This window comes from Mercenaria mercenaria, chromosome 2, assembly GCF_021730395.1.
Source record: "Mercenaria mercenaria strain notata chromosome 2, MADL_Memer_1, whole genome shotgun sequence".
In the NCBI taxonomy this organism is placed as follows: Eukaryota; Metazoa; Mollusca; class Bivalvia; order Venerida; family Veneridae; genus Mercenaria; species Mercenaria mercenaria.
The window spans coordinates 14,042,001-14,065,471 of NC_069362.1; the positions used below are offsets into that span (position 1 = coordinate 14,042,001).

At 35.9% G+C, this 23,471-nt stretch overlaps 2 protein-coding genes across 3 annotated transcripts in view; one reads left to right on the forward strand and one right to left on the reverse strand.

The window, feature by feature from the left end:
- LOC128550749 (28S ribosomal protein S24, mitochondrial-like) lies at positions 1-12,896 on the reverse strand. The gene is made up of 3 exons (XM_053530466.1): positions 12,769-12,896; positions 2,479-2,668; positions 1-373 (listed from the first exon to the last, which is right to left on the reverse strand). The coding sequence occupies exons 1-3, from the start codon at positions 12,820-12,822 to the stop codon at positions 72-74; spliced, it is 546 nt and encodes a 181-aa protein (XP_053386441.1). The 5' UTR covers positions 12,823-12,896; the 3' UTR covers positions 1-71.
- Positions 12,873-23,471, forward strand: part of LOC123563250 (GTP-binding protein SAR1b-like) — a 16,439-nt gene continuing 5,840 nt past the window's right edge. The window contains exons 1-6 of one of the 2 annotated variants that reach the window (XM_053530449.1): positions 12,873-12,987; positions 15,452-15,511; positions 17,321-17,440; positions 21,722-21,787; positions 22,167-22,270; positions 23,126-23,257. In XM_053530449.1, coding sequence (XP_053386424.1) covers positions 15,469-15,511; positions 17,321-17,440; positions 21,722-21,787; positions 22,167-22,270; positions 23,126-23,257 — 465 coding nt within the window. In that variant the 5' untranslated portion in view covers positions 12,873-12,987; positions 15,452-15,468. Of the gene's footprint in view, positions 12,988-15,451; positions 15,512-17,320; positions 17,441-20,083; positions 20,204-21,721; positions 21,788-22,166; positions 22,271-23,125; positions 23,258-23,471 lie in introns of both variants that reach the window. The other variant, XM_053530442.1, reaches the window with a different exon arrangement.

Sequence of the window (23,471 nt, forward strand, 5' to 3'; positions counted from 1 at the left end):
TCATAGTGAGTTAATATTTATTAAAGCCAGAAAGACATGAAAAATGGATTTATTCCATTCTGACAGTAGCACTAAACATACTTGAATATCAGATCCCTATCAGAGTCTAAAGTCTGTAATTCTAACTTTACTGGGCACTTTAATAAACAAGACAATAGTTCTTCTGTATAGCCTATTAGAAAGTAAATCCTTAGTGCACCCGGCAATGACTTGGTTCCAAAATTAATATAAGCTCCCAGAAAGATCATGTTGTGTCGACGTTTGATGACAACTTCTGATGCGAGTTTACCTGTCCATGTACCATGCATAAAATTTCGGATAAATACATCTTCCACAGTGGTCTCACTTTTTCTTCCTTCGCCCTTTAAGTTACCTGCATAAACAACATACAAATATCAATATACAACTGTCACATTTAATTTCAAATCAAATTTCACTGAGTTTATAACTTAAAACAAGAGCTGTCTGTTGACAGCGTGCTCCACTATTTAAAGAACTGATGTAAGAACAAATTTAATTGTGTGATCAAAATATTACCACAGATTTTCAGATTTCTAATTTCTGCATCAAAAAAGGGCCATAACTGCGCCAAAATCCTTGTGCAAGTTATGTAGTTTTGCCTACATATGATGACTATGATGGTAAACAAGTGGACAAAGTTTCAAAGGCATATGTCAAACAGTTTAGACAAAATCTGAACAGTTCAACTGGTACAAAAAATTTAACTTTCCAAGTCCAAAACGGGCCATAATTCAGCCAAATATCTCGGACGTAGTGTTCAAAGTTTCAAAGCAACATGCTAAATAGTTTTGACAAAATGTGCACTTGTATGAATACTAAACCTATTTCCACGTCATAAGTGCCATTATTCAGCAAAAATACTTGACAGAGTTGTGTACTCTTGCCTACAGATAGAGACTGTTAAAATAAACAAGTGATAAAAGTTTCAAAGCCATATGTCAATTTATACAAAATATGAACTAGTACGAAAAACTTAACAAAGATTTGTAAGTTAAAAGGGGCCATAACAAAATGTGAACTTGTACGAAAAACTTAACCAACGTGTGATGCCGATGCGGTGGTGAGTAGGATAGCTCTCCTTGTTCTTCAAATAGTCAAGCTAAAGAACATAAAACATTGGAAGAATATCAGCTCAGGACCACAACATAGCAGTTTTGGTTGCCAACAGCTACATGTCTGTATATTAAAACAAGAGCTGTCTGTAAGACAGCACGCTCGACTTTTCTCAGTGCTTGATTCTGAATTAGAGAGATATTCAACTTGATCAAAAACTTTAACCGACGGTGGGGAGAGTTAAAACAAGAGCTGTCCGTAAGACAGCCAAGCTCGACTATTCGAAATATTGTCCCAGAAGCAGGAAAATATTACCCAAAAAGGTTAAATATCAAAAGAGTTTTAAGTTCAAAAAGGGGGAATAAATTGACCAAAATGCATATCAGTTATGGGACTTGCTGCTATCAACTAGTTTTATAACCCCGAAGGCACATGTGAAGTTTCAATTCAATATCTGCATTAGTTTTGGAGATAGAAACTTGCATGTAAAACTTTAACTTGAATTTTCAAAGTCCAAAAGGGGGCATAATTTGCCCAAAATACATGCCAGAGTTATGGGACTTGATCCAGTGAGGTTAGTAATTGATCTAGAAAAAGAAAAAATAAGTTTCAAATCTATATGCCTTTTAGTAATAGCTGTATGTACTTGCACGCAAAAGTTTCACTTATCCTTATGATTTAAGTATAATACCCCAAAGCCTTAGACCACTGCACCACAGTGGAATTTTCAAAGTATGCTCATTAAATAAGTTATGCACAAACAAGAGTGATAGATTTCACAAAATATGCCTGTCATCGAACTTGGCCTAATCCAAGAGTGCCTGGGGCGAGTTGGCTGGTTATCGAACTTGGCTGAAATATTATGCACACAAACATTGTCAGCAAGTTGGTGAAGATCGGATGAAAACTGTTCGACTTAGAGAGCGGACAAGGCTAAATTCACAGATTTCGAGTCATTCAAGGACCATAATCCAAGCGTGCCTGAGGCGAGTTGGCTGGTTATCGAACTTGGCCGAGATATTATGCCCACAAACATTATCAGCAAGTTGGTGAAAATCGGATGAAAACTGTTCGACTTAGAGAGCGGACAAGGCTAAATTCGCAGATTTCGAGTAATTCAAGGGCCATAATCCAAGAGTGCCTGGGGCAATTTGGCTGGTTATCAAACATGGCTGAGATATTATGCCTGCAAACATTATCTGCAAGTTTGTGAAAGATCATATGAAAACTGTTTGACTTAGCGGACAAGGCTTAATTTGCTAAAAGTTTGGTGAATATCGGGTGAAAACTGTTTGACTTAGAGAGCAGACATGCTTTTGGACGCCGCCAAACGGGGTTTCACATAATACACCCCGCTCTTTCAGAGAAAGGCGTATAAAATAGGTTAAACTTTTAATGACATACTTGTGTTCCAGGTCAACCATGATTTATCAACTCCTATTGCATAAGGTGGTTTGGCTTGTTCATATGTAAGTGGAATACTTTGATTCTTTGAAACTTTGTATATTCCAGCACGCCTATGTTTTCTGCAGAGAACAAATGATGTCTGCAGTCCTCTTGTTGCCAACTGTGGAATGGATATTTGTAGCAAACACTGCAATGTAAATTTATAAGAAGTATATTATGGTGTGTCTGAATACAATCAAATATATTTTGAAAGACTATGTAGGTACTTATTAAACATCAATATACAAAGTTGGCTGACCAAGATTTCTTACAGTATGTAAATACATCCATCATGATTTAACACTGGTCTCTAAAAGTTTCTATTTAAAAGAAGATGATCAATTGAGTTTCAGCAAAATTTTTATTTTCCTGTAGGTACTCTTGTTAGGTTTGTTAACAAAGCCAGATTTCTAACAGAAATATTAGTTTTATTGTCTTAAGTAACACTTTGTTATTACATCTATTTAAGGAAAAGTTAGTAAACAGGAGCTGTCACGGGAGACAGCACACTTGACTATTTCGATGCTAGATAGTGAAACTGAGCATATGTAAGGAAGCTGGAGCTGTCAATGAAGTGTTTAATTACTCCAATGTGGATGAAGATATTGGACAAAAGCTTAAGTCTGTGTCAAATGTTACAGTCTGTGTCTAAAAGGGATAATAGAGGAGTGTATCAAAACATTAAATAAATATAAAAGGGACACATTTCATGGAAATTTCTGCAAAAAAAATGCACCAGGACATTCAGCAACTATTTGAAGTTTTAATTGAATAAGTGAGATAGAACAGAAGCGCATCGCAACTTGAACCTGAAATTCTAGTAAAAAGGGGGTATAACTCATAGCATTTTGGTGCCAGCATCACGAACATTGTGTCATATGATGTTGGTGATCATGTGGAACCACCGTTTTAGTAACAACAGAAATATAGTGAAAAAGCATCAAAATTAAACTGAAACTAGAAAATGCTTTTGTAAAAAAGCGCATGTCTCCCCCAATGCAAAGTCCTATAGGCAAGAAGTCAATAGGGGTCAGGAGCGAAAGTCAAAGAGACACTGATGGTTGGCTGCAATAGGGATCGTCTACTTGGCATTTCCAGTCATCCCGCTAAATTTCAACTATCGTGGCCTAGTGGTTCTCAAGTCACTGTTCAGGCTCCTGTGACCTTGACCTTTGATCAAGTGACCTCAAAATAAATAGGGGTCATCTACTCTGCATGTCCAATCATCCTATTAAGTTTCAACATTGTAGGTCAAGTGGTTCTCAAGTTATTTCCAAAAAATGATTTTACATGAACAGGCCACTGTGACCTTGACCTTTAATAGATTGACCCCAAAATCAATAGGGGTCATCTACTCTGCATGTTCAATCATCCTATGAAGTTTCAACATTCTGGGTCAAGTGGTTCTCAAGTTATTGATGGGAACTGGTTATCAATGTTCAGGCCCCTGTGACCTTGACCTTTAACGGAGTGACCCCAAAAAAAATAAGGGTCATTTACTCTGCATGAACAATCATCCTACGAAGTTTCATCATTCTGGGTCAAGTGGTTCTCAAGTTACTGACCGGAAATGGTTTTCAATGTTCGGGCCCCTGTGACCTTGACCTTTCACAGAGTGACCCTAAAATCGTTAGGGGTTATCTACTCTTTATGACCAATCATCCTATTAAGTTTCAACATTCTGGGTAAAGTGGTTCTCAAATTACTGACCGGAAATGGTTTTCAATGTTCAGGCCCCTGTGACATTGACCTTTAATGGAGTGACCCCAAAATCGATAGGGGTCATCTACTTTGCATGTACAATCATCCTATGAAGTTTCAACATTCTGGGTAAAGTGGTTCTCTAGTTATTGATCAGAAATGGTTATCAATGTTCAGGCCCCTGTGACCTTGACCTTTGATGGAGTGACCCCAAAATCAATAGGGGTCACCTACTCTTCATGACCAATCATCCTATGAAGTTTCAACATTCTGGGTCAAGTGGTTCTCTAGATATTGATTGGAAATGGTTTTCAATGTTCAGGCCCCTGTGACCTTGACCTTTGATGGAGTGACCCCAAAATCAATAGGGGTCATCTACTCTTCATGACCAATCATCCTATGAAGTTTCAACATTCTGGGTCAAGTGGCTCTCTAGTTATTGATCGGAAATGGTTTTCAATGTTCAGGCCCCTGTGACCTTGACCTTTGATGGAGTGACCCTAAAAACAATAGGGGTCGTCTACTACAGCAGCCCTACAACCCTATGAAGTTTGAAGGTTCTAGGACAAATGGTTCTCCAGTTATTGCTCGGAAATGAAGTGTGACATACGGTCGGACGGACAGGGCAAAAACAATATGTCTCCTGGGGGAGACATAATAACTTTGACTTTGAGAACTTTAACTACTTTTAACTGTTCAAATCATCTATACTACAATACTAATTCAATGCAGGCTTACAACTGCATTCTTAATATGCTAAAGAAGCTAAAGTTGGGCAACTTGATTAGAAACATCAATTTTAATTTATTTGCCTCCATCTCAATGATCGCCTGTCAGGGCTCACTGGAAGTGTAATTTTCAGTCTCAAGGATAATGTGACATTGACCCTTAACCCTTACCCTGCTAAATTTCTACAATGAACTTGTCTATCTTTCAATTTGGACAGTGCCATTAACTGTTAAACAAGAGCTCCGCCAAGCGGGGCAATATACGCCTGAATGGTTATATCAGGATGATGGGAGCAAAAATTTAAAGAACTTGACTGTTGAAGCCCAAAGGACAGGAAGAACAAAGGGAAGAAATTTTTTAAAAATTCTAAGTCGACAGAAAAAAAAATTCTAAGTCCACAAAAAAAATCCTTACCAGGTACAGATATGTCAAAATACACCTAAAAACTGGAGGTACCATCCATGTTGTACCAGAGAAAAGTGGTCTAGGTTTTTCCCTATGGCCAATAATAAACAAGAGCGCCGCCAAGCGGGGTAATATACACCCGAAGGGTTACATCTGAGGATGGGAGCAAAATTTAAAGAACTTGACTGTTGAAGCCCAAAGGACAGGAACAACAAAACAAGAGGACCACGATGGTCCTGAATCGCTCACCTGTCTCCACATGAACTGAGTATGATGTCGTTTTTTCTATTATTTGACATAGTGACCTAGTTTTTGAGCTCATGTGACCTAGTTCTGAACTTGACCTAGATATCATCAAGATAAAAATTCTGACCAATTTTTATGAAGATCCATTGAAAAATATGGCCTCTACAGAGGTCACAAGGTTTTGCTATCATTTTAAATAATGACCTAGTTTTTAAAGGCATGTGACCCAGTTTTGTACTTGACCTAGATATCATCAAGGTGAACATTCTCACCAATTTTCATGAAGACCTCATGAAAAACATGGCCTCCAGAGAGGTCACAAGGTTTTTCTATTTTTAGATCTACTGACCGAGTTTTTGACCGCATGTGACCCAGTTACAAACTTGACCTAGACATCATCAAGGTGAACATTCTCACCAATTTTCATGAAGATCCACTGAAAAATATGACCTCTAGAGAAGTCAAAAGGTTTTTCTATGTTTAGACCTAGTGACCTAGTTTTTGACCGCAGTTGACCCGGTTTCAAACTTGATCTAGATATCATCAAGATGAACATTCTGACCAATTTTCATGCAGATCCCATGAAAAATATGACCTCTAGAGAGGTCGAAAAGATTTTCTATTATTTGACCTACTGACCTAGTTTTTGACCGCAGTTGACCAAGTTTCGACCTTGACCTAGATATCATTAAGATGAGCATTCTGATCAATTTTCATGCAGATCCCATGAAGAATACGGCCTCTACAGAGGTCACAAGGATTTTCTATTATTTGACCTACTGACCTAGTTTTGGACCGGACATGACCCAGTTTCGAACTTGACCTAGATATCATCAAGTTGAACATTCTGACCAATTTTCATGCAGATCCCATGAAAAATATGACCTCTAGAGAGGTCACAAGGATTTTCTATTATTTGACCTACTGACCTAGTTTTTGACCTCAGTTAACCTTGTTTCGAACTTGACCTAGATATCATCAAGGTGAACATTCTCGCCAATTTTCATGAAGATCCATTGAAAAATATGGCCTCTAGAGAGGTCACAAGGTTTTTCTATTTTTAGACCTACTGACCTAGTTTTTGACTGCACATGACCCAGTTTCAAACTTGACCTAGATATCATCAAGGTGAACACTCTGACCAACTTTCATAAAGATCCCATGAAAAATGTGACCTCTAGAGTGGTCACAAGCAAAAGTTTACGCACGCACGCACGGACGACGGACGCTGCGCGTTCACAAAAGCTCACCTTGTCACTATGTGACAGGTGAGCTAAAAAGAAGAAATTCCAAAAAAAAAAAGTCCACAAAAAAATTCTTTCCAGGTAAAGTTATGTCAAAATACATCTAAAAATTGGATGTACCATCCATGTTGTACCACAGAAAAGTGGTCTCGGTTTTTCCCTATTGCCAATAATAAAAAAGTTTCAAAATAAGCTATTTATAGTAACAAAAATGGAAAGTAATTCGAAAACAAAAATTATTGTAAGAGAACAAAAAAGGATATGCAAAATACAAACAAGAGCACTGCAATGCAGAGCAATATACACAAAGCAAAGTCATATATGACTTTTGACCCCTAAGTGTGACCTTGACCTTGAAGCGAGTCATCCAAAACATGTGCTCTGCACGTCGTCTCAGTGTGGTGGACATCTGTGCCAAGTTTCTTTGAAATCCTTCGAGCAGTTCAAGAGTTACAGAGCGGACACGAAACACACTCATATGACATTTGACCCCTAAGTGTGACCTTGACCTTGTTATGACACATCCAAAACATGCGCTCTGCACGTCGTCTTGGTGTAGTAAACATTTGTGTCATATAAGTTAAACAAGCTCTTTCTATTTTTTTAATGTTTCTACCAGAGGAGCCTGAAATTCTATCCAAAAATCAAGAAAAGTCATATACAGACTTTTCGTGATTTTTGGACAGAATTTCAGGCTCCTGTGGTAGACACCATGCTGAGGGAGATTTTTAACAGTCTATTTCAGTGACAATCCTTCCAAGTATCATTATTTTTAGTATCTAGTGAAATATGAAAACAATTAGTCCTAATTTATGAAAGCAGTACCACAGAACTAGTCACATAACGACATCTTGATTTCACAGTTGTTCAAATCTTCAATATTTCGAAGACACATTCCAAAGACCGTCAATTATACTTTTCTTTGTTTGTTATTTACTTTTTCTTGATCATTTTAAACATAAAAAATTCAACAGAACTAAAAGACTGTCTTCTGAAACCTATGTAGAAAGCACAAGTTTAGCTATGATGTCTCGTCTGTAGACTTTTTAGGTAAATTTCGGTTTTAATTTCTAAATTGTGATATCTCTGCCAAACATAGTCATAATCACAAAAAATGAGACCACTATTTAAAGAGAAATGACTGAATTTTTAGAAAATAACATATCTGAGTTAAATTAATGCATTTCAAAAGGTATGCAAAAACTGAAAGCAAGTAGAAAACAAAAATTTCTAGAATTTTGAACTTCAAAAGAAGATAATAACTACAAATCTTCGTGTAATTTATTAGTTTTTTGGGTTTTCTACATTACTTTTATGTACCTTAATATCATGTGGTAACAATTTTGTTGGGTCTCAAAGAGGTATTTGAATAAAACAGTCCTTTAAAAATGGTATGGTCATGTCTGTTTTTTTCCCCTGAAGATTCATCTTAATATCAAAAAAAAAATAGTTGAACTATCAGATAGCGACAACTATTGTTGTTTTCGTAGTACCAAGGTATGTGGTAAATGAACATTGGAAAATGAAAGAGTTTTACAAACTTTTATTTTTGACCCCAAGTGAAACAAAAAATGCATTTGATTGTGACTGGGGCAAATATTGCAATTTGACGCATACAAGATTGCATAATTATGTGGACTGTATGTATATAGACGGTATGTATACAGTATAGTAACAAAAAACAAAGTCCCATAACTCTGCAGAATATTTATGTAAAAGAACGTAACATACACCATGTACAACTAGGGTTGGTACTGATCACTTGTGTGAAGTTTCATTAACTTGTGTGCAAGGGTTCGGAAAATTAGGCGCGCACAAGTTGCATATGCAGACTGTATGTACATGTACATAGTACGTTAACAGAAAACAAAGTCACATAACTCTGCAGAATATTTATCTAAAAGAACGTTACATGCAACACGCACAACTACTGTTGTTATTGATCACTTGTGTGAAGTTTCGTTAAATTGTGTCAAAGGGACGAGGAGAATTGGTGCACCCAAGATTCTGTCCACGGACGGACAGACAACCTGAAAGCAAGGGGATGAGGAGAGATGTTGTGCAGAATATTGTGTCTATGTATATAATACAGTGACAAAAAACAGTCCCGTAACTTTGCAATTTTTTTTTTCTGAAAGAACCTAACATACCCCATGCACAACGACTGCTGTTACTGATCACTTGTGTGAGATTTCATTAAACTGTGTCAAGGTGACGATTTGTTTGTTTGATTTGGGTTTAATGCCGTTTTTCAACAGTATTTCAGTCATATAACAGCGGGCAGTTAACCTAACCAGTGTTCCTGGATTCTGTACCAGTACAAACCTGTTCTCCACAAGTAACTGCCAAATATGCCCAAGGTGATGGGGAGAGATGGTGTGCACAACTTTGTTGTCGAGGAGGGGTGGGGGTTATCACGTGCCGGCCGTATCGCCAGTGTCAGGGTTGTCAATAAGTTTTTGTTGAACAGGCTGAAATAGAAAAGTAGGTGGCCCGATCAAAAATATTTTTTTCAAATTTGAACTGGCCCAAATCCCATTTGAACTGAACATTTAGGCCAATGTTGGGCGGTATAAAACCGCTCCTGGTTTTAACCGGTTAAAACCGCCCCGGTCAATACTCCCTGAAGTGGTCTGAATACCGGTCAATACTGGTCAATTGGTCAATTAGTCAATACTGACTGTTACGATAATTTGCAGAGTTTATGAACAATGATTAAGAGCATTTGGGGCTTGATTAAGGTGAATGCAGGCATTATTATTTAGGTAGTTAAATCAACCTAATCAATACTCCAAAATTGGCCAGAAGTGGCAACTGGTCAATACTGGTTGATACTGGTCATTGAACATTTTCTGTAAGATTAGATTACAAAATATATTATTTTTCTACAAAAATGTCACAGTAAGTGGAAAATTGCTAATTTAACTGAACTTAATTTGTAGAAAATATTTCATACACTTGATTCACAAGTGATCAATGTAATTATTTTTACTGGTATAAATAATTTAATGAAAAATTGCTGTGAACACCTGGACCATTCATGGAAGTGGTTTACTTGTGTTTTGATAGCAATTGTCATGTTGCCTAATTGACACCATGTCTTACAATATACAATAGATATGTTGCTGGCCTGTTTATCTAATCACTAATTAGCTGTCATGATCCATAATCTCACTGCTTGAACATGGTAACTTTATTTTAAAAATAAGTAATGCAATCAAAGTATTCAATTGACCAGTATTGACCACTACAGGGATATTGCGTAGGACCAAAATTTGAATTGACCAGTACTGTCCATTTCAATGAGTGTAATTTACAGTAATAAAATCTTTAATTACTTTAAAATTAAGGCTACTGTAAGAAGATAACAAGAGTGCAAGAATGTCACAATATACGCCCGTCACAGCAGATTTCTTTACTCTAGCACCTGTATTTGCAAATGAAATTTTAACTTTGTGGTTGTTTAGTAATAACTAAGTGTTTTGTTTTTCTAAGTCCACAAAAAAACTCCTTACCAAGTAGAGATACCGTAAAATACACCTAAAATTGGAAAGTAACATCTATGTTGTACCACAGAAAAGTGGTCTTGGTTTTTCCCTACGGTCAACTATAAAAAAGTTACAATATAAGTTATTTATAGTAACAACTAAGGGAAGTTAATCTTTAAAAAAAAAAAAAAAAAAAAAAAAAAAAAAAAAAAAATTGTAAGTCCTCACAAAAATCTTTACCAGGTAGAGACTGGTCAAAATACACCTCAAAATTTGATGAAGCATGCATATTGTACTACAGAAAAGTGGTCTCGATTTTTCCCTATGACTAGTAATGAAAAAGTTACAATATAAGCTATTTATAGTAACAACAAAGGGAAGTAATTCGAAAGAAGGGAACTGCGCATGACACTTCGTCTCATGATGGTGTATAATTGTGTCAAGTTACATCAAAATCCCTCCATGCATGAAGAAGAAATGCTTCGGACAAAGTCATTCTTGTATCTGACCTTTGGCCTCTAAGTGTGACCTTGACCTTAGACCTAGGGACCTGGTTCTTGCGCATGACACTACGTCTCGTGGTGGTGAACATTTGTGCCAAGTTATATCAAAATCCCTCTATGCATGAAGAAGACATGCTCCGGACAAGGTTTTCATTCTTGTATCCTTTGACCTCTAAGTGTGACCTTGACCTTAGACCTAGAGACCTGGTTCTTGCGCATGACACCCCGCCTCATGGTGGTGAACATTTGTGCCAAGTTATATCAAAATCCCTCTATGCATGAAGAAGAAATGCTCCGGACAAAGTTTTCATTCTTGTATCCTTTGACCTCTAAGTGTGACCTTGACCTTAGACCTAGGGACCTGGTTTTTGCGCATGACACTCCTTCTCATGATGATGAACAATTGTGCCAACTTTCATCAAAATCCCTCTATGCATGAAGAAGATATGCTCCGGACAAAGTCATTCTTGAATTTGACCTTTGACCTCTAAGTGTGACCTTGACCTTAGACCTAGGGACCTGGTTCTTGCGCATGACACTCCGTCTCATGATGGTGAACAACTGTGCCAAGTTTCATCAAAATCCCTTCATGCATGTAGAAGATATGCTCCGGACAAGGTCTGTGGACGCCGCCCGCCCGCCCGCCCGCCAGGGGCGTTCCCATAATATGTCCCGTTTTTCAAACGGGCATATAAAAAGCATTCAGTCTGAATAAACTAGCACTGACCAGTCTATGTATATTGTCCAAAATGGAGCCTGACCAGGACACATTGCCAAGGACCAAAAAATAAAATGAAAATTGAATCAACCAGTATTGATCACCATATTTTTTAATGAACAAAGTTTTATATTATTCAAAATGCTTTATTTTATTAGTTCTATATTATTATTACAGCCTGTGCTAATCCATACATGTGATAAGTTCAGAATCCCAAAACTGGAGGTTTGCCATTTTTCAGCTGGAGTTAGGGTCTCAAAACTGGAGGTTTTTTATCGACATAAATTAACTTCTCTTTCCTCCATATTTCTCCGGCTTTTCAAAAAATAAAAATCAGTATTATGACTGGGTTGATAATTACCGAGGAGTGCCAAACAACACAGTAAATCAAAGTGTCACCGACTTGTGTGTTATACATGTTTGACACAGGGATAATACACAACAGTCGGTGACACTATGATTTACTGTGTTGTTTGGCACTCCTCGGTAATTATCAACCCAGTCATAATACTGATTTTTATTTTTTGAAAAGCGGGAGAAATATGGTTTTGGTCGGGAGACGGGAGGCAAGGTGAAAAAATCGGGATTTTGACCCTCCCGCGCGGGAGATCACATGTATGGCTAATCTGTGAATGTACATTATGTAATAGTGTTGAATAAACCAGTTTTTGACCGGTTTTAACCAGTATTGACCGCCGACCCAGACAATACTCATATTGACCGGCCTTTTGCCAACATTGATTTAGGACAGCGGCCGGTTCTTTTTGACAACCCTGCAGTGTAATACTTTAATAATTTAAGTGTCTGTTGATTTGATCACTAATGATCAAGTCGGCAATCGTTTCAATAAGATTAATTATAACATGCTGACATGAGTTTACGCAAGATTATCTCCTGTTGTCATTCTGTGCATTTTATACTTCTTTGACTAGTCACTGCGGCCATACAGTAGGTATATCATGATTGAATTTCTGAAGCTAGGTTAAACCTAACCCCTACCTTATGTCAGTATATTTTGGTGTGTGTACCTACTGTATAGAATTTTCTCTATTGAAAAAAAAAAAAAGTGTTCCCAATTGACCCTAAAAGTATCACCCATAAACAGCTAGAATTCGTTTGAACAACGTCAAAAAGTATGGTCAAATGAGTTTTAACAAATAGATCAGCAGGTATAATGTAAGCATGGCAAAAGAGACATTTTTATACATTTTTACCTTCCTGGCTGGGATGATGGCAGCCATATTGGTTAATGAATTTAAGTAAGCCATGATTTGATTGGATGATTGCTTTCTATAGGCCAATCAAATTGTCCGTTTCTAAATGTAATGCTGACAACTTCTTCCATGTTGTTTCGTGTCAGAAAATAAGCCGAAAACTAAGAACAATTTAACTGACTGTGTTTATTTCAGAGAACAGCTACTATCGAGTATAGAGTAAGACTGTACTTTTTATTCTTGGCAAACTATATGAATATCAAATTACTTGATATATTTGCCATTTAGTAAAATAATTGCCAGATGTTGACTTTTGAACTTCTGCTTTACTTTGTGGGTGGGGTAGAGATGTTATGCGTACATGTTTTCATTTACCAGCAATCATAGGGCAGTTATGACTGCATTGCATAGAATATCAAGTGGCAACCATAGCTTTAAATAATCTCCAGAGAAACACTTAAAGTTGAGGTGGAAAAGTTTTAAAAAATAATCCAGAACTTTACAGACAGAAGTGTGGCCCCTTCTTGCGATACTTCTTTTTTGAAATTGAGCATACTTCAGTAAATTGACAATTGTTTTTAAGAATAATATATGCTATTCAAGTTCCATGTTATACAACTCTTTCTTTCTATGATTTGATGGTGTTCAAATTTCAGAATGAATGAAAAATATTGGTTATCCATCAAATCCTTTATAAATGCTTCACCATATGTATTCTAGTTTTGGCCATGATGAAGTTAAACAATTTATTTTAGTAGGTTGTTTCTAATCCATATACTTTACCTGTACCGCACATTCTTATTTGGGAATCGTCGTTTGTGTACAGTGAATGGTAGAAATAAAGTTTTTGCAATCTAATTTTATAGTTGCCTTTTTGTTCTAGTATTAGGTTTTTCCTGTCGCACGGCCTCTGATCATTTAGCCATTCTCTTCCATCAGAGTTTTGTCAAAATCCCAAGACAAACCTCTGATTTCTTTCTTTTGTTTGTTACGAGAGCATTCGCACTCGTGATTACTACAGGGAGTGGTTTCAGCCAATCGGTGAAAAATGACCCTATTTGGCACATCAAAATTTGGAACTTTCAACAACATCTAAGTTCTTGCTAACAATGAATAAAGAGATATTGCATGACTGGGATTAATTAAGACAGATTCCTCTAATCGCAGGGGTGTAAAATTCCACTCGCCAGCTCGCATTGGCAATTTAAAGTCAGACAAAGAAACTTCCTGTATACTGATAATACTCGACCGACTGGGCAAGTGCTTTTTGTGACACAGCATGTCCAAAATTCGTCTTTATTAGTTTATATGTTCTGAACTACCTCGCTAAAAATGTTAATATTATTTAAGTTCAACTTGGTAGATACTTTAAAATTCAATCGCACAATGATCATGAGGTGCGGGTAAGTTTATCGTTTACGACAAGACTGTGATTCACTTGTCAGTTGTTTAATCCTAATCTTTACCATAAATACACATAAGCCAGTCTGGACATGAAGATAATTTGTCAGCGTTTATGTAATTATTTCCACCGCTTTATATCTCAATAGGTGGGCTCGATTGTGTACCCCGAATTTCGATTTTGCCAAGTAAATCGGTTTACACTTGCTTCAGTTGGGCTAGTTGTACATGCATCAATTTGCTCAGATGCACAACCTTGTCTGAATATGACCATAAGGAATGGGCTGTGACCATTTTGACCAGAGTTATGGTCCTTTGTTAATTTCACTATATGTGGTATAGTGAAGAAATTTTGTGTATTCAACAATGTATACTCTTTGAAGGAATGGATTTAAAGTTGCATAGATCAATAACCTTGATACAAAATTATGCAGTATGTAGGGACATCCATGTCCTGTGGACACAATTCTAGTTGAACATAAAATCTACAATGGAACAAAACTTATTATGAGATTATTATAAAAAATTTATCATTTATCACTTGACAAAAGTTTTTGCATATCCTGTACTGTCATTGTCAGAATCTAAGGGGCTTTTGAGGAGGTGAATTTTGATACCACTGAGTCTCAACTGTAGCATCCGATTGTTTTGAAATAAGTTTGCATTTTGAGAACAGACATCAACTGAGTTTTTTTCTGACCAATCTTATGAAACTTTGTCAGAATGTGTTACATGTACTTAGAAAAATCTTGGGCAACTTTGAAACTGGGTCATCTGGTGTCAAAAAGTTAAACTAAGTCATTAGTTTAAAACACAGGGAAAAAATGAACACTTTAGAAGCTGCATTTCCTGCTTGATCATTATAAAACTTTTACAGAATGAAAACTAGGTCAGAATTGAAACTGGATTATCCATGGCAAAAAACTAGGTCACAAGGTCAGATACTAAGATAATACATAAAACTTGTAATACTAGGGAGGCTATTTTTTCTACATAATCTTCATAAGACTTTACCAAAATTGTCTATTTTAAAATCTAGGATGAATTTATAAATCATTTAAACAAATGGGTCCTCCGGGTAAAAAAATAGGTCTCTAGGTAAAATCATTGAACAACTCTCGATTGACATAAATCATGGTCATTTATAATGATTGTTTTGATGAAATCTAAACCAAATTAGTTACTAGGTTATCTGGGGTCTTCAGGGCACTTTTGTTTTTCATGCATTAAATTGTAAGACTTCTATTAATCAAAATTTAACAATGTGATTTTATTTTTTCAGATACAGATTGATCAAAAATGTTTCTGTGGGACTGGTTGACAGGAATGCTCAGTTTTCTAGGTAGGTACTTGCTTCACAATAACAGTTCACTATGCAGGGTAGTTTGTTTGTTTGTTTGTTTTGGGTTTAATGCCGTTTTTTCAACAGTATTTCAGTCATGTAATGGCGGGCAGTTAACCTAACCAGTGTTCCTGGATTCTGTACCAGTACAAACCTGTTTTCCGCAAGTAACTGCCAACTTCCCCACATGAATTATCAGAGGTGGAGGACGAATGATTTCAGACACAATGTCTTTTATCAAATCATCACGGAGAACATACGCCCCTCCCAGGGATCGAACTCGCAACCCCGCGATCCATAGACCAACGCTCTCCCTACTGAGCTAAGCACTATGCAGGGTAGATTTCTCCAGTATAATTTAGGAACCCAGAGACTTGAATTGTTTCAAAAAGAGGTTCTCAGAAATTATTGGCCTGTTTCTTAAAGAAAAGAAGAAGAATCTGAATCACAATTAAGAAGCAGACCTGTTACCCATATATTTACTAATGATTGATCATGAATAGCCTGTAAAAGAATTTCTCTGCAGTAGAAATATTCAAATAATTTCGATTCTGCAGACTGGTTTTGTTAATTCATATGGTGAGACTGTATAAATTTTAATATAGTCCATTTCAGTTGATGATTAATATATATTTTAATTCATTTGTTAACATGACAAAAAAATCTCTTGGGGTAAATTTACTATACATGGACTTTATCATAGACTCCCTGCTTGAAATCTCAAACACTTAATTAACCTTTTACCCTGCTAAATTTCTAAAATGGACTGATCTATCATTTAATTTGGGCAGTCCTATTTATTATTCAAAGAAGTGTTCACTGAAAATGTATTGACTGAATAAGTGAACACTGAACAGTGCAGACCAAAATCAGCCTGCACAAATGTGCAGGTTGATCTTGGCTTGCACTGTTCACAAAAGCAGAATCACATGCCACCAGCAGGCAAAAGCCAGTAAAGGTTAAAACCAGATCAGCAAAGCATTAAAGCAATTCAGTATTTAATTTTTAAATCAAACTTGGAAGTTTTGTAGTTCGTAGGACATGACAGTATGGTTCAAAAATTTTATTTGATCACTGACTTATCAAGATATTTGCTCCTGTTTAAAGTGCTTTGTTCACTCCAAGTGGGAAGTGAAAGGTACTTGAAAATACAACTCATTGAGTGATTTGTCAGTAGAATTCCTAGTTGCATGTTAAAATTATGAATTGATTTTGATTTACTGAGAAATCATTAATAATCTCGGGGAATTAATTTTGGGGAATTTTTCTTGGTTGCATCAATCCCTTAAATTAATTTTTTAACGAAGAAATAAAATAATCATTAATTTTATAATTTATTTATGTAACATTCAAATTCCTATCTCCATGAAATAGCCAGTCTGGCCAGAACCACAAAATTTCATGATAACGAAAGTAAATGATTTCACAGTATTAATAATCAATAGATAATTTTTAATTCAGTCAGTTTTGCTTACAATTTATCTTCTATCTAATGCTTGGCCAGATGTTTTTGTTTCTTTATTACACTACTACAGTATAAAGGCTGTATGAAGGGAAGCAGATGTTACTAAAACATAATAAGTTGTCTGTCTTATATATGTTTGTAAAGTAACAGTAATGTAACTGGCAAGACTGAGAATACATTAGAACGCGGACTGGTCTAGCCTTGAAATACAACAATGAAACTGACATAATACAGGCTAACTATTGTAGCTCTACAAATATGAAAAGATGACAGTGCTACACACAAATGTTCTAGACGAAATTTCTGTCATGTTTTCTGGCGAAAATTTCTTTTTTTTTGTGCAGGGTTTGGTAGGAAGAATGGTAAGCTAATATTTCTAGGTCTGGACAATGCTGGAAAGACGACATTGCTTAGTGTTCTGAAAGAGGGGCACATGGTGCAACCGGTCCCTACACTACACCCTAGTAAGTGGCATGTAGCCACAGCTGGGATGAGAGAATGAAAATGTTTGTTGATGTACTTACAGCATTTTATACTAGCATTTTGACCTGTGAAGCAAGTTTGCTGGCAAACATCATGCATATGTTACAAGAGTGCCACAGGTCAGCAGTAGCATTTTTATTTACCAAAGTGATTTGCATGCTACCACACTTTCATATTTAGATCTAATGGCCTTGGGATATGGAAACTCAATCATTCGGCCATTTACCACCAGAGCCATTTGAACATCTTCATGCAATTATATATTGTTAATAATTCAGTGATTTTATAAAACCTTGCGGGCAATTATAGGACTGTCAGCAACGCATTAACAAAGCCATTATGAAATCCTGTTATTATTGAAACCATATAAATATTATAACTTTAATATGAATCACAAAAGTTGAGTCATCCACTATTTGTTCTTAAAATCCTTTCATCATTCATTTTTGGTTACTCAATACTGAAACTGCAGTCAAACAAGACAAAACACACTTTTTTTAATAGCAGAATTTGAATTTCACAAAAGAACGTTTCCTGCCTCTTGCTAGTATGTTTAAAATTTATTCTGATTGTATTAGTTGCAAAGAAGGTGAGAAGCTGGTCATTCCTTTTTATACGCCTGTCTCTGAAAGAGGGCGTATTATGTGAAACCCCCGTCTAAAAGCATGTCCGCCCTCTAAGTCAAACAGTTTTCATCCGATCTTCACCAAACTTGGTGACAATGTTTGTGGGCATAATATCTCGGCCAAGTTCAATAACCAGCAAAATCGCACTAGCATTCTTGAGTTATGGCCCTTGAATTACTAGAAAGCTGCAAATTTAGCCTTGTCCGCCCTCTAAGTCAAACAGTTTTCATTCGATCTTCACCAAACTTGGTGACAATGTTTGTAGGCATAATATCTCAGCCAGGTTCGATAACCAGTAAAATCGCACCAGGCACTCTTTTGAGTTATGACCCTTGAATTACTCGAAATCTGCACATTAAGCCTTGTCCTCCCTCTAAGTCAAACTGTTCTCATCTGATCTTCACCAAACTTAGTGACAATGTTTGTGGGCATAATATCTCGACCAAGTTTGATAACCAACAAAATCGCCTCAGGCACTCCTGGATTATGGCTCTTGAATTACTGGAAAAAACTGCAAATTTAGCCTTGTCTGCTCTCTAAGTGAAACAGTTTTCATATGATCTTTCACAAACTTGCAGATAATGTTTGTAGGCATAATATCTCAGCCAAATTTGATAACCAGCCAAATCGCCCAAGGCACGCTTGGATTATGGCCCTTGAATTACTCGAAATCTGCGAATTTAGCCTTTTCTGCTCTCTAAGTGGAACAGTTTTCATCCGATCTTCACTAAACTTGCTGACAATGTTTGTGGGCATAATATCTCGGCCAGGTTCGATAACCAGCCAACGCGCTTCAGGCAGTCCTGGATTATGGCTCTTGAATTAGGCCAAGTTTGATGACAGGCATATTTTGTGACAGTCTGCCACTCTTGTTACCAGGTGTACTACACATTGGAATTAGAGCAGTAAAAATGTTGATACATTTGAAAATTTCTCTTCACAAATGGAATAACAAAAAAACATCGATTTTATAATGAGCCAGTTTGTGTGCCAATCTAAATACTTTAATCTCGTAATGGGGCAAGTTTTTTTCCTCATAGTGACTGACTTTTGCCCTTGGATCTGCAAGGTGTGATTCATATCACTTGGATATATAAAATCATATTACATGTGTTATTGTCTGTGGTAATTTGATAAATGCATTGTGAATAATGACACTTCTTTCAGGTTTCCAAAAATTTCCTTATTTCAATGCATAATATTATTACAACCCAGTTACATTTGAGAAATAAGTATTTAGAACTGTTAAGCTCAGTAAATGTTCATTTAATTATAACATGGCTTCCACATGTAATATGAAACTATCATACTATGTTAAAAAGAACAGATTAAGAGACATAGCACTAAACAGATTGTGTATGTAATGTTTACAGATTGTGTATGCAATGTTTACAGATTGTGTATGCAATGTTTACAGATTGTGTATGCACAGATTGTGTATGCACAGATTGTGTATGCAATGTTTACAGATTGTGTATGCAATGTTTACAGATTGTGTATGCAATGTTTACAGACTGTGTATGCAATGTTTACAGATTGTGTATGCACAGATTGTGTATGCAATGTGTACAGATTGTGTATGCACAGATTGTGTATGCAATGTTTACAGATTGTGTATGCAATGTTTACAGACTGTGTATGCAATGTTTACAGATTGTGTATGCACAGATTGTGTATGCAATGTTTACAGATTGTGTATGCAATGTTTACAGATTGTGTATGCACAGATTGTGTATGCAATGTTTACAGATTGTGTATGCATTGTTTACAGATTGTGTATGCACAGATTGTGTATGCAATGTTTACAGATTGTGTATGCAATGTTTTTCTAACCTTTAATACAGTTTATATTTTTCAGCATTTGCCTTTACATCTAATATGCAATTACCAGAATGTGGAAAAGCAAAAGTGTTGGCATAACCTATGTTTTGCAATATAAGAATGTTCACCACCTAGTATAGCATGCTATCTCACTGCATGTATATAATGTATTTACAGGCTTATACAAGAAGTCTGGCAAACTTGTGTTCCTTGGGTTAGACAACGCTGGTAAAACAACATTGCTTCACATGCTCAAAGATGACAGAATGGCACAGCATGTTCCCACTTTACATCCAAGTAAGCCTTGTGTGCAGTGCATAATACAGTAAAACCCATGTTTATTGACCTGTGTTATTGGCATCATTTATAAAACAATGGTTTCTTTGACGTCAGATTTAAATTCTGTATATAATACATACTGATTAAACAACAGTGGCATGCCTTTAGAGGTCTTAAACATGACCAAACCTTTATTTGCTTGAGGGCTTTGCCAGAGTGCCTATATAGGCTAAGGAGTACTAGTAAGCCAGTAATGCATGTCATTGCTTATGTACATTTTGTACCTAAACACAGTAACAAGTACTCTTTCTTTTAAAGCACATGAAATATTGATGTATAAACAAACTTAACAATGATACTGAGTGAAATGAGGCTAGAAATGATATTACACATCTATGTCAGTCCAGTAACTGGTTACTGTGCCAGCTTGTGGTAATTGGCACAGATACTTTACTTTGTGGCCGAGTGGTTGTCACTGATATCGACCGTCACCGGTTTGGGTTTGAAACCTGGCTTGGGGTGTAGAAATTTTCATATGAGGAAGCCATCCAGCTGGCTTATGGAAAGTGGCAGGTTCTACCAAGGTGTTCATTCATGTCTGAAACAATGCATTGGATTTTCCCTCACCATCAAATCTGGAAAAGGTAGCCGTATGATCTGAATTGTGTCTGTGTGACTGTAAACCCAATAAAAACAAAAATATATTTACTCTGACTAAAAGTAGTTGTCTTTGTCTTCTGTGATCAGCACTTTACTGTGGAGATGACAGATAGCACTAAATACTGAGAGAAAAAACTTTCTAAAACGCTGGTAGAAACACATTATGTCATTACAGAAATATTAAAAATCAACATCTTTGAAAGGAAGAACTACAAAACTGAAGAAAACACTTCATTTGTGAAATGGAAAAATATATAAAATTACTTCAACATTAGTTTGCTCCCATATTTATACAACTTTTTCTTATTAAAGGAGGTAATTGATTGTCGTCCTGATGCAAGGTTTATTTGGAAAGTTGTGCATAAAAGCATTTTTGTAACTGCATGAAAGCAGCTAACATGGCCTGCTTTTCAATGTTATTTTTGTTTTAAGAAATATGCCAAGACGTATCAGAATAAGTAAATGTTCAGTTAGTTTTATTGTTAGAGAAAATTATTAATTTGTATTTTCAATCTGTAATGGTATAAAGCTAGAGTTTATTAGTGTTAAATCTTTAAAAAGTGTTAGAAATTGGTACTGGTGTTAAGACTAATAAAGAAAGTGTAGTTACTTCGTACAATGTATTTAGAATTTACATTACTTATCCAACATATAATTTTGCTGTGCATTTTAAATTTCTACTATTTGACATGATTTTATATTTCAGTCTTTTCAGATTTATGAACTTGGGTTCATTTAGATGCACAGTATGGTAATGCTTTAAAAGTGAAATAGAAGATTCACATTGAAGAAACAAAATGGAATTGAACTTAATTTTCAGATACTGACTGTTTATCTGAAGCAACATATTTAAAACTATGTATGCTATTTTTTCAGCATCAGAAGAGTTATCTATGGGTGGTATGAGATTCACAACATTTGACCTTGGTGGTCATCAACAGGGTGAGTAGTTCAATGGTTGTTGTATCATTTTAGTAAATTAGGTGCATACACACAGTTCACTAAATACCAGAAAAGGTGACCTCAGTTCTTCACTGATTATCAAAAATTTGAATTTGCTACATAATATAGACAATGAAAAATTAAGTTGATATCCAAAACAAGTTCTCTCTTAGGAAAAGTAAGTAAATACTAGTCCCCATTGCAGTATCGTGTAATGTTATTGCAGTATTTTGGAACCAAAACTTTTTTTTTTGATAAGAGAAGTTGTAAGTAATTTCCATGTCAAAATTAACAATCCTCTTGAAGGCATTCTGACATAAATTTCAGACATAATTCTATCATTCTTTAAACTAATGTTAATGATGGAAATTTATTTCAGCTCGTCGTGTATGGAAAGATTATTTTCCAGCTGTAGATGGCATTGTGTTCCTTATAGACACTAATGATAGACAAAGATTTGTAGAGGCAAAAGCAGAATTAGATGTAAGTACTGGGTATTTGCATACGTAATGTGTCTAAAACCAATACCATTTGTTGCTGAAATAAGTTTTTAGTTTTTTATTAGCTCGACTATTCGAAGAATAGGGGAGCTATCCTACTCGCCCTGGCGTGAGCGTTAGCGTGAGTGTCACACAAAAGTTTGCGTACCACCCCATATATTTTCAAAGTCCATTGAGATATTGCTTTCATATTTTGCATACTTGTTTACCATCATGACCCCAGTCTGTAAAAATGAGGAGGCAACTCTATCAAGCATTTTGACTGAATTATGGCCCCTTTTCGACTTAGAATATGCTTATTGTAATGTTAAAGTTTACTCATTGCTTATATTATACTATCAATAACTGAGAATAGTCGAGCGCGCTGTCCACTGACAGCTCTTGTTACAACTGCATCGATTTGACAGGACTGCAGAGAATAGGCATAAATATTTTGTAGTTAACTTAAGATTTTTATGTGTAAAATGCATTTTGTTAATGTCCTTAAGAAAGAAGTTGTGTATACTTGTGTTTCTACTTGAACAATATTAATTGAAAGTTTTTCTACAGATAGGTAAGTAGATTTTGCCAAGAACAAGTGTTACAGGTTAGAAAGGTTTAAGACAAACTGCTAAAAATAGAAATTGCATCTTATTTCTACCAAACATTCGTGCATTTGGAGAAGGTAACATTTGTTCAGTAACAAAAATTTTTGAATACTGCAAGCTTCACCAAAAAACAAAAGATAATGTCAGCATTTTTCATAAAAAATAAGACTTAGGATAAAAGAACTGAAAATTTTTCATACAAATTCACCAGATGGAGAAAATGAAAATGAGGAAAAATGTATTCATTTCAGAGTTTATTGACAGATGAGCAGGTGGCAAATGCCCCCGTTTTGATTTTAGGCAACAAAATAGACATCCCAGGTGCTGCAAGCGAAGATGAAATTAGAATGCAATTTGGTCTACATGGTCAAACAACTGGAAGGGTATGTAATTTTCCACACTTTGTGGTAGCTTTGTATGAATTTATATGTTCAGAAATATGGAAAGTTTGAGACACAATTACTTTAGTTACTATTGCATGGTAGTGGTTTCTACTCAAGATATGCATTGAAAAATCTGTGCACATTTTTTGAATTACTGTATAAAGTGAAGCTATAACTTCCACAAATTGGGAGTTTGAATATCTCACCTGAAATT

Coding starts and splice junctions, on each gene's coding strand:
- LOC128550749 (XM_053530466.1), bottom strand. CDS start 12,822: ATGGCTTACTTAAATTCATTAACCAATATGGCTGCCATCATCCCAGCC. Junction 2,669..12,768: donor CCATCATCCCAGCCAGGAAG/GTAAAAATGTAT, acceptor TTTACATTGCAG/TGTTTGCTACAAATATCCAT. Junction 374..2,478: donor ATGGTTGACCTGGAACACAA/GTATGTCATTAA, acceptor TTGTTTATGCAG/GTAACTTAAAGGGCGAAGGA.